The 12416-nt window shown below is 37.7% G+C and overlaps 1 protein-coding gene across 2 annotated transcripts; it reads right to left on the minus strand.

Moving 5' to 3' along the window:
- Positions 1-868: 868 nt before the first annotated feature.
- Positions 869-11629, minus strand: erlin1 (ER lipid raft associated 1). Of its 2 annotated transcripts, none has more exons than XM_042502116.2 (12): positions 11519-11629; positions 9667-9795; positions 8927-9008; positions 7827-7873; positions 7675-7736; positions 7430-7555; positions 7208-7281; positions 6354-6412; positions 6128-6219; positions 5880-5969; positions 5687-5766; positions 869-4470 (listed from the first exon to the last, which is right to left on the minus strand). In XM_042502116.2, the coding sequence occupies exons 2-12, from the start codon at positions 9777-9779 to the stop codon at positions 4279-4281; spliced, it is 1017 nt and encodes a 338-aa protein (XP_042358050.1). In that variant the 5' UTR covers positions 9780-9795; positions 11519-11629; the 3' UTR covers positions 869-4278. The 2 variants fall into 2 exon arrangements, with proteins under 2 accessions (XP_042358050.1, XP_042358049.1); XM_042502115.2 differs by having other exon boundaries at positions 11443-11598.
- Positions 11630-12416: the final 787 nt, after the last annotated feature.

Below are 12416 nucleotides of genomic sequence, written 5' to 3' on the forward strand. Positions count from 1 at the left end.
ACACCAAAGATAACATACATATTATATTTCTGCCAAAATATCCCATTAAGAGCTGATTGATTCTCAATGTTAGATATATACTGTATGTGGAGCCCTCTGGCCGTTCTGTGTTCATTTCGTCTGTTTTCGTGCACGTTTTCTGAAAGCTTAAAGAACCACTGGAGGTTGTGAAGGCAGTGCTGCGTAGCTCAGGTGAGATACAACTATATGAGACTTAATGTCTTGACATATATGATTGACTCAGACTGCAAATGTCTACAATGATGTCTCTGTTAAAAAGTACATATGACCTCTTCTTGTCTCCTCCTTTGTTATTGTGTAAAGCGCCCTTTTGTGGCATATATTGGCTGTAATTATGCTATCATAAAGCATGCATGATCATATGAAGACTGATGTTTATATCTGAAACTGTCGTGTCTATTTTCATAAGTCAAGGGAGTACAAATATGCCCTAAAGTCTGCACACTGGACCTTTAAATTTGTGCCGATATTAGCAGTTTTTTCCTCACTCTGTGAAACCTCACAGTTGATTACATTAAGTTTTAGTTTTAGTCAACGTTGTTTTAGTCAACATGCAATTATTTTCTACGACTTCATATTTTCATTTCACATTCACAAACTTTCCCTTTCTCATACAGTTTTTACACAGCTTTACATTTTTCTAAAGACTGTATCTTATTAATCCTTATTTGAGCCCATTATATGTAGTTTCTTCTCCCTTTTTGTTTTCCAACTTTGTTATACTAATCTTACTTGTAATTCAATCACCACCTGGAAAAATGTGGCTCAGCACTGAACCACAGTACTGTGTCAAACATGGTGTTAGTGCTCCTCCTGTTGGCATCAAGCAGCACAGCCAGAGAAGAGAGGTAGTAAAATAGGTTTTATTTTACATAAGAACATTGTCAAAACTTGAAAACATTTTTGCATATAAACCTTTTAAAACAAGGAGACAATGTTTGAATTTCACAGATTGTACAAAATATTGACAAAGAAAAAAAATCATTTTAATGAGTGATTCATACCCCTATTTTGCATCTTTATTTGAACCCACCACCAAAGCAAATGCAGAGTGCAGCCTTTAACTTTAAATTCATAGGTCAAGTAAACATCACAACATCTTCCAAACACCAGTAGTGTCCACTGCTCGTTCTGTCTTTCTCAGCTAGTCTATGATGAGGCCGTACAATTCAGTATGTACACACAAGCTCTTAAATAGTCTCACAGTTCAAATGTAGCATTTTAGCATTTTACTGAATCTTGAAGTCTGGGGTAACCCATTACTATTATTTAAGGCTTGCATTCTGAATAGTGGAAGTATTATATAGTAGAGCTGAACAAATACAAAAGCTGAAACACAATTAAAAACTAGCACCAACTTGCATCTTATTTAAGCCCAAGCTTAATCAACATTCATTCTTTTATTGAGCAAAGCTTGTTGTTGTTGTGTTGTACTGGAACTCATATTGTCACACAAAACTGATCAGAGGTTAAATTCTCACAGTAGGTCACCACTGTAATTAGGATCTGTGTGCCATCAAAATGATATTATTTAGCAAAGACTGAAAAACTTTGCCATTCATTAAGTTTTGGATTACAGAAAAATGTAAACATTGACTGTGAAAGGGAGCTTCATTTTATTTTCACAAACCAACATGCTCATAATATTTAGTGTCACAGACGCCCACCGTTAATAAACGGAGCAACAAAATGGTGACAGTGCGCTAAAAAAAAAAAATCAAATATTTTCTTGTTTCACTGTGTCACCAGATTCAGTTAAGACATTTTTTCATTCTCTTTTCTTACAAAATTGTTGAATTTGACTTTAAGGGTGTTAGTTCTGTCCAACAAAGAGTAGTGCAGGGAGGACATTTATTGTAGGCCAGGTTTGAGGTTAACATCGCCCTGGTTCCCTCGACAAAAGCCTATTTTGGATTATTGCATTAAGTAAGCTCTGAGGCAAACAAAAGTTTTTGATACTAACACGTTTCATTTAACAAGGTAATCTTCACAAATTTAGACAAAATTTAGGATTTTTGAAGCACAATCGCAATGGCCAGAAGTAAAAGCAAACGTTGCGCTGTAAACAAAGTACACCACGGCTGCATGGCTTTGTCACCACCACAGCGAGGCTGTAAAGCCATGTTTGGCATTATGACGTTCTGTAGTCCCATTTAGCCAAATGTTAGCAACCGCCTTTTTTAAGACACGTTACAGCTTCAAAATTCCAGAGTGGCGTATTTACTCATGTAGATTATGTCCTAGAACAAAACGTTAAAGTCTCTTACGTTTGTGTTACAACAGACCTTATTTCGGGCATCTTACCAAAAAACTATTGGGTTTGACCTGGTATTAACATGCATTTCAATGATCAATTGGACAGCCGAGCGACCCACGCACAGTTTTTACTTCCAAACAACTGCTAGCTGCTATATTGGTTGTGTCAGTACAGCCGGAGATCTCGCTGTCAGCAGAGCTCAACAGGTCTCCATACGGGAAAAAGATGGACAGTCACTCAAAACTTTGTTGAACTCCACATAAAGTGGGTGAGTTATAGAGCATTAGCCCGCTGTCGCCAAAACAACCACAAAGGCCAGCACTGATTACATTGTCCTTGTTGGGGACACATCAGGACACATTATCGTTTACAATACAAAAGATATGTCGGTCAAATGTATTCCAGACCACCTCGGCAAGTGGTTTAAGTGATCGGACCACAATGTGTCTAGGTGGTCGTTTACATGCTGTCCACTTGTGATTTGATCACCTAAAATGCCTGTTAATACAGGTTGTACACAGGGCCTAAGATGAGAGAACCGGAAGTGCTAAAATATTGACACATTTCCGTGTTTTAGGAAGAAAGAAAAATAATCCGTGTTTTAGGACTCATTCCTGCCACCACTAAGCAGCAAAATAAAAGTAAATTTCCTGAGAATTTACATTTCACCACATCAGAATAAGCTGTATAGCAATAGAGTTGGCAGACAATCGCAGGCACTACTAATCATCGGAATCAAGCCACTCCATATTTCCACATGCCCTGATAATCAAAACAGATAAGAAAGATGCACTGACCTCTTGACAAGGACGACAAAATCACATCTTTATCCTGTGGCACTATCATTCGACTGCTTTACTGTTTAAGCCCCCTCGTTAATGAACTTCATTATTATTGATCAACTTAAATCAGCATTTAGCAGAGAAAATCTGATTTTCTATTGGCAGCATCAGAACCTTTTATTGTCACAGTAAACGCTGCAGCAGATCTCAGTGCAGCATCTCAAGTCTTCCTGAGGAAGCTGCACCCACAACCACAACTAATAACAGCAAACTATCACCAAGCTAACAGAAAATAAACTACATTACTACCAATCTGACACCACTGTATTTCAACTACAGAAACTGTGACTACGATGACAGCCCTCAAACTTCAGAGACTTGAGTATCTTTAGGATTGTATCAAACTTTATGCAAACTTGAGTGAAAATTTAACAAAGTCAGGTCACTTGTTTCTAGAACACTATCATTTTTTTAAAAAAAAATCTCAGTTTTCATGTTTGATTACAACTGGAGATGTTGTGAACGACAAATGCTCACTATTATTTCGCCTGTCATAACTTTGCTAACATCATCCCCAAGCAGCATTTGACATGAGGTGGGATTAAGCAGTCCCCACACTGACTTACGTTGAGAAAAAGAGCCAACTAGTGATTGAGCGGAAGAGAAGACGGCACAGAGATGACCTACCCGTGTTACACACAAACCATACCGCTTTTAATAATTAGTGTCACCTGTTAGATTCCAGTTCAGCTCAACCAGACATTAAATCTTCAAAAATCTTTTTCATCACAGATCACTCCTCTTGCATACAACAAACAAAATTAATGCAGATCCAACAGCAAAGTTAAAAGATGCACTGGTTGCAAGCACATGTAAATTAAGGCGACTTCTTGCAGTCGCCATCCCAGGCAGAAGCATTATTATGCTTTTGATTTTTAACTATGGCATCTTTCTCATTCCTAAACTTCTATTTCCCCCAAAGAGCAGAAGGTAAAAAAAGTTCCCTTTAATTGTGCCTTTCATAACTCTCACTTCTGCTTGTCCTTTAATTCTCCCTCTCTGTCTTTGCCATTTAGATTTAAGACTGAAGTGCGTTATTCACCAAACTAGCTTGCAAAGCTATCCAACCAATCATCTTCAGTTCAGTGCTCTCCACCTCACTGACAAGACAAGTCCCCGTCAGACTCTCCTGTCCCGTGCAGAGGCAGAGCTACGGGCTCACTGTCCCTCTGGCTTCACTTTGAGTAAGTCCGGTTGAGCACTGGACAGGTGAGGGGAGCGCGCAGACTTAGGGGGGGTGCTGGTTCCCTCTACAAACATGTTAGGGATGTCCTGGCCAAAGTAGATCTTACTGTTAGCTGCTATGGCCTGGTACTTCATCAGCTCCAGGTACTCCGGGGTTAACTTCAACTGTTAAGATTAACAAGAAAGACAACAGCATGTTAGGATTAGATTACTGTTACTGTTCATGACAATACTGGTATGATCTTAATGTGACCTGTCGATGTGTAGGATAGCTAACTGAAGGTAACATTGCTGCTGGCTCGGCTGCAGAGGATCTGGTTCCAAAAATGGAGAAAATTCAGGAGTGTGTAGGAGGCTGATAGCATTCAGAGAAAAGACCCAAGGCGCTACAGCACACAACAATAGCTACATCCTCTGACAGAATAACTACGCTCAGGGGACAAGGACTGATCCATCATGACATCATTGTTAAGCGTGAATATACTAAATGTGTGCATTCGGTGAACGTGTGCATTAGTGATGCGCTGATGGATATACAGTGCACAGGTCCCACAAGGTGACTTGCAGGTTGGGTCGCTCAGGTGAGCTTGGTAGAAAATATTACGGGTTTCAGGCAGACTGGTCAATAAGTGTCGAAGCAATCCTCTGAGTGATGTATTTATAATTCACAGAAACATTGAGCACTATACCAATTTACACCTTCTCTTCCTCTCTACCCATCTCTCACTCTCACACACACTCACACTCACAAACACATACACACACACACACACACACACACACACACACACTCACACTCACACACACACACACACACACACACACACACACACACACACACACACACACACACACACACACACAAACACACACACACACAGCATGCAGGTTTCTTATCAGTGCTGCTGCACTCAGGCTTTCTGTTTTTCAGCTTTTGATAAGAATCTTTCTGGTCATAACTAGTAGTTGACCGATGTTGTTTTTTCAGGCCCGATACGGATACTGATTATTAATAGTTATTGAGACCGATAAGCAATATTTGGGACAGCTATGCATTTACAATAAAAATAAAAATCTTTCCGTCAATACTTTGAATTTGAAATATAACCAAATATATAATCTGTCAACCCCTCGTCATAATGTCTGGTAAGTGCCTCACTGTCCACCCTGAGTCTATTAAATATGCACTTCTGAAATGTCCTGCAGCCTAAACAAAAGTACCCATCAGCTGTGCGCTCAAGTAAACAAACCATGTATGTTATCAGCTGTGCACTCGAGATCGTACTTGAGATAACTCCACTTACAATATGAGTGAGTTTTAAACTGTGAAAAAGGCTGCATGTGTATTTATGTGTTTAATTATGTCAGCAGTATTTTGTACCATGTTTGCTTCAGCGAACTTGGCAGCAGTGTAATATTCAGCATCAGCCTTAGCCTTCTCCCTCGCCATGAAGGCAGCATCTGAAACAAAAAGACACTGTTGAATGAGACAGACACGTGACAGACGGGTTCACCAGTCGCTGCTGCGTACAGAACATGAAAAAGAGAAGAGAAATGAACGCAGTGAGGCTGACCCTCTATTTCAGAGATCCTCTTCTCTGTCTCTTTCTCCAGCACCTTCTGTTGGAACTGGATTTCTGCAACCTGCAACACTTTCTGAGCCTCTGCGGGACAGAAAAACACAGGAGCTTTAATGGCTGCAGACAAGGTGGAGGAGGATTGCAGGGTTACACATGAGTGACTGAAAAGAGGAAACAGTTAAAATTAAAATGCAAATGAAAACCTGGCTGCCTCATTTACAGTAAAACACCATCGTTTTTACCAATAATGGCCCTCTTCCTCTCAGTCTCGGCTTCCTTTTCCACCACCTTCTGAGTCTGAGCTGTTATTAACAGACGAGTCTTCTCTGCTTCCCTGCATACACAACACACATACACAAATAGGTTCTTGCAAATATTTTTCTTTCCGTGTGGTCTTACTTGAACTGAGTGGGTGGGTAAAAGGCGAGAATTTAAAACACAAGTACAAGTACAGATTTACAAACTTACATGAGTTCAAAGTTCCTCCTGATAGATTCAGGGATCTTTGGCTTGGTAACACGGACTGCCTTCATCAGGATGTTGAAACAGTGCAGAGGAAAAAAACAAAAAATCAGAGAAAAGGAAGTTGACCCTTTGCTCAGTAACATTTTACAGAGAGCTGGTCATCAGGCTAGTTTGGGCTTTCAAGTTATAATTAGTCCGCTGGTATCGTTTCAGAATTTGATTGAAAGTCACGTGATGATGTTATGGTTGTGCTTTTCATGTGTGTCCACTGAAGATATTGCACCTTAGTGTGGTCAAGATACTAGTATTTTTTTTTTTTTAACTATGATGAAATACCTAGTAAAACATCAGTATTCAATACCATTTTAGATACCATGGGGAGAATTGACATTGAGGGCATACAATTTAATTAATTAAAAAGCATTTTATATATAAAAGATAAATATACCAAGGCTATAACTTGGCAATGAAAACTTTTCATTTCTTTGTTAGTATCAGAAAACAGCAGAATGACTGCAGTAAACATTAACAATAAGAGACAGGCACTGGTGTACTGATACTGCACAAAAAGATAACTGAAGTTGATATGTATTTTAGGTTACACCTTGGTCTACAGCAAATCTACAGCACATACATACACGCTTAGGCCCCGTTGCTGCGCCATTACCCCAGTATGTACAACTAAATCCAGCACCAGTCTTCAAAACCATTTGCAAACATGCTTTCTAAACATAAAATTGTAACCACTTTACTGCCACCTTGAGCAGGCCAGATTCTCCTAGCTGTCACTGTAACTTTAATGCAGTCTTTCTACCTTCTATGCTCCTCAGGTTATGTTTCTGTGTGTGTTTAAATACCTGTATTGTAAGTCCAGGTGCCATAGCATTAAGATCTTTCTGCAGAGCAGTCTTCAGGTTCTCATCTATAATGTCTGCAGGACAAAAAAAGGAAGCTGTTCTAATACACAACTTGCTGTGAATTGCATTTTAGGAATTGCAAGAATGACACGCTGCACAAGTTGCCTTCTATGCATTGTATTAATGAAACAGTACTCTGTTTTATCACAAAAGCGTACTCACCAAACAACTCAATGTAGACCTCCTGTAGTGTGTGTACACTGCAGAACTGGTTGAGCTCATGGTGAATCTTGTTGAAAATGAGAGTTTTGTCATAATCAGCTGTGTAGTTCCTCACAATTTCCACCACTGCAAAAAAAAGAAAAAAGAAAAAAAAGGAAACAGTTATAGTGATGCCGGGCAGCTGGCAGTGGTAATTTGTCAACCAAATTAGGAACTTTTGCAATGACGGACATTAGAACATGTACCTGCTGTAGGGACCAACATGTTCACAACTTCTATTCTGTCAAAATAGATCATCACACCACCACTGTGAAGGAAAGGAAAATCTGTTAAATGCACAATAATTTTCATGTATGAATCAACTTCTTAACAGCTACACAAATCATCTCAGTCTTACCTTGTTCCACAAGGCACATTCTTGATCTCATCAGTTTGGAGAGTTGTCTAAAACAGAAGAAATCACTGATGATCATATGGGCTGAAAAATTGTAGGTTATTCTTCTACTACATTAACATGTATCTGGATTTAACATGTGATGTGATTATTTTTCCAAATTGTATGTTTTGTTTTTTTTGACTAGTAGATAAAGTAGTGCATGCTTATTTTAAGTTAACCTGTGTGAATAATATGTAAAAATACAAGCTAAATATGCTGAAACTCGTGAGCGTGTGTTAACGATATAGTAAGCTGTGAACACGAAATCACAAAACTCTCCGAAAATTTCCACTTCAGATGTTGTGAATAAATTCGTTTAAATTCAGCAAAAGATCACATACAGTACAAACTTCACCTTGTTAATTGTGAAAGTTCATTCTTGACTTAAGAACTAGAAAGTCTGAAAAAAAAAAAATCTTAATTCAAGTTAACTGTAAATTCAATCATAACTAAAGCCATGTGATAATAGAACCCAAATGTGAGATGCAGATGAAAGTTCAAGAAAAGGGTGGTGGAGTTAAGAATATTTTACTAAACTTAACTGTTTATATTCAATCTCATACAGAGCTTGATACAACCACAAGATTTTTAAAAAATATATTTGCTTTCCATTTTTCTGGGATTTTCCCTTTTAATTTATTTATATATATATGTGTGTGTGTGTGTGTGTGTGTGTGTGTGTGTATGTATGTATGTATGTATGTATGTATATATATATATATATATAAAAACAACAGAAAAGGTTTGACATAAGCCCTAAAAAATGAATTAATTACATTTTTGCGACACCCAATGTCATGTCCTTTTTAAAATAGAAAACATCTTAAGACAAATTCAAGAGATTCTGAGTATATTTCGAAGCACAACAAACAGTGCATACATTTGCTGCAAAATAAATCCACTGCAGCTATGGTTGAATGGCAACTGTTTTAAATGCTGCAGCCGATGTATTTATAGAAGATCCCCAGCTGGTTTTCATGTATCAGCACCTTCTGGTTGACTCTTACATTGCACATGCCCCTGCTGACGGGCCGAGCCTATGGGCTGAAAGGTGTGCTTACCTGCACTGATCTGTAGGTGGTTATGAAAGGCAGCATGATGTGATATCCAGGACCGTTGGGAGAAGTCAGCAACGCCCCACCTCTGAAACAAATACAAACAAATTATTTAGTCTGATGACTCAACATCACAGTACCTGCGGTTAATAATTAAAAAGGTGCAGGTTCAGGTGTAACAGTAATTTATGAGGATGTTGTAAAATTTTCATTAAACAGTAGCAACACTGAATTTTATGGAGTTTTTATAGAGAATTGTAAGGATCTGCAGAGACCCTGCTGATTTGAATAAGCACTGGAACAGATACACTCCATGTCAAGATGGTCAGCCACATTGCAGACATATTTCATACTCTTTTTGTCTGATACCGTGTATATGTTTGTACTGATATCATTTTCTTTTTTATCCCTGGTGATATCGTTTACCTTATTTTCATCTGTACTTCAATTTAAATTGTTTTTATCCTCTAAAAAGCATTCAGGGTGGAAGGAAAATGATTGATTTTACTGTACAGACCAGGGAAACTTGATTTAACTGAGCATATGACGATTAATGCATTGACTTGACCTTGACATGACACGTGTAAGACCATCCTGACTGGAAAATCCTGATCTGGCATGTGTGTGAGAAACAGGTTTGCAGCATGCACACCTCAAGGTATTTCTATCATTATCGAGTAATGAGCCTCTTACAAATGACAACATGCCATCCACATCCAGGCACGGATATTAAGGTGCAGTGTTACCTGTAGTACACAGCAAGGTGTCCTTCTTCTATCTTGTGAATGGAGGAGTGCAACAAGATGGCCATCACTCCTGCTATTGCGCCAAATACTGCCCCTACATGCGGCATCGTCATCCTCACTAGTACTCACCTACAGGCAGGAAAAGAAGCATAAACACATTGAAATATTAATACAACAATATGAATCAGGGCACCATTAAGCATGTGATCAGACCTTCACTATTATTTTCAGCCGCAGTGAAAACAGTCAGTTACCGATGTATTAGCTAGCTAAAACTAATACAGTCAGACTCAGCGGCCCTGTGATAAAGCTAACATGCATGAAGGCTTTAATGTTTGGCTGAGATGAAACTGTTTTAAAGAGGTGTTTAGCAATTTTATGGTCTTAGAGGCTGCAGTTTGTGGAGCTATTTTCTATCCTAAAAGGGTGTAGCCAAAAGTGTTATAAAACATACTACAACAAATGGTAGTTGTCACATCGCATGATGCAAAACTTCATTTGGACAAATCTTCTCTCTTTAAAGAGCAAAATATGAAACTGTTTACCAACTGAATAGAAAATGCAACCCAATTGTATTGTTTACAATGGAGGTATTAAATCATGGCTAACAGAGAGACAGAACTGTTTGCACACTTAATAACACAGTAGACATGGATGTATTTCATGTGTTTACTTGTAAATGCATGTGCACATGGATGTATTTTTTGTAAGGAATTGCTGGTGTTTTTTGTTGTTTTCTGTGTATGTATTTGTGGGTGCATTTTCTTTTCTTTTCAGGATTATATTTTTTTTAAGCTTCTTGTAGACAGGTGTTGCAAATCAGCATTTCGCTATAAATATTAAACACAGTTCATCTGTTTTTTGTGCATAACTATACATTTCTAATACAACTGCAACATCCGTATCAAATAATCTAAACTAAATGATCACATATAGGTCTCTAAATGATCTAAAAGGCTGTGCAAGGTTTGTTGGAGAACATTTAAAAGGAGTGATGCAAAAAAAGGCATTGCAATAAAAACTTTGGTATTACAGAAGAAGCTCTTTACTGCATAGCAAAGCATGATTTAGTAAATGCTCTGAAATTGTTGCTGTTGAAAACTAACAGTTAATGAAGTAGGTGTAAATAAAACATTAACAATACATTAAAAACCTTATCATACTATATATATCTTTGCATACTTATGTGACGGTGTCATTTACTTCACCAAACTGAGGGTCAGTAACATGTATGTATGTTGACTTTGACACAGGTGCACCCAGGCTAAAAACGATAATTGAACGCAACCCATAGTTATTCAGAGTAGTCCACCTAAAACATTTAAGCGCTTCTTTATAGTAAATGTGTATGTGACTGCAAGTTTTAACCCAAAACTGACTGATTTTACAGTGAATGTGCCATACGGAGGAGTGCGTTACGGTTAGCTGACTCAATCTTACACTGCACCTCACAAATACATTAGGCAGAATGAAAATGCTAACGCTACACAATTAGCTTGTATTATCAACCCGACTAATTCTTCTGTCAACACATGAAGCAAATGCTTGCGCCGTAGCTGCGTCTCTTTCATTATAACCATCACACTGAGTTATTTAATTCCGCAACAGCAAAAGCTGACACATCATTCGCTTGCTAATGTTAGCCTAGCTAGCCGGGTTAGCTAGCCAGCTAGCTCTGGTTATCGGGTGGGTTCGGAAGTCAGCCGCTTCTTCGTTAGCTAAATGCTAACGTTAGCTTGCTAGGCTACTAGGCGAATAGCAAACGAGTTAACTCACCTGGAACAACGCTGAAATGCAATTATCAGTGTGTAAGCGTTAGAGTAAATGGCTGACTTATGATAAATAAAATTACCACTGTATCGAATCGTGTCCCTTTCTGGTCTTATCATTCAACGTCCCATCCCCCTCACCCCGCCTCCCACAGGTCCACTCTCTCTTTTAACGTTACACTGCGATGCCTTCAGGTGCTGTCGGACAATTTAGAGTTACTTTGACAACAGTCCTAATATTTTTATGGAAATAAATAAAATAATTCAGACAATAAATCGGGTAACAATTATGTCCCGAGAGCTTGTGCCTTACGTGCACGCACTCTTAAATCTATGTTGTTTATATTTATGTCTTATTTTCATTTCTACGTATGTATATATTGTTCTTTAAATTGTAGCTTATGTACATACATTTTATATTTCTAAACCATAACATTGTGCATTTAACTGCATTGTGATGTAGTTAAAGGCATACTCTTTTATATTTGCACACAATGCACATACTTGTCACATTTTAAATATTTTATATACTGGTGTGAAATTTAAGCATAATGCACATATTTTATATACAATTTTACTTACTTTCTGACTTGTTTTATATATATGCCTATGTTGTTGTGTAATGTTACGTTGGCTTCAATGCCATGTACAATTTAAAAATACCAAATAAACTACTACTAGACATGATTATAAAAGTCTATTAAAATGCTATGAGCATGTTTAATTGAAAAAGGTATCAGTGGATATGCTGCTTAAGGTAGAGCTACTCATAAACTATTTTATATACTGCTGGTAGTTTTTAACATTATAAATACATCATCATTTTAATTTAGATTTGAATTAATAAGAAATAATAACTAATAATAATAATAATCTGAATCTGCTCCAAGAAAAAAGTTCTAAGTAAGTATAAATTTGAATAAAATGTATCTCAAAGTTGTTTTCCAGTAGTTGACTCACAGAATAGAACATTTGTATAGT

The sequence above is a fragment of the Plectropomus leopardus genome, chromosome 13 (genome assembly GCF_026936395.1).
Source record: "Plectropomus leopardus strain MGB_pleo_1.0 chromosome 13, ASM2693639v1, whole genome shotgun sequence".
NCBI lineage: Eukaryota > Metazoa > Chordata > Actinopteri > Perciformes > Serranidae > Plectropomus > Plectropomus leopardus.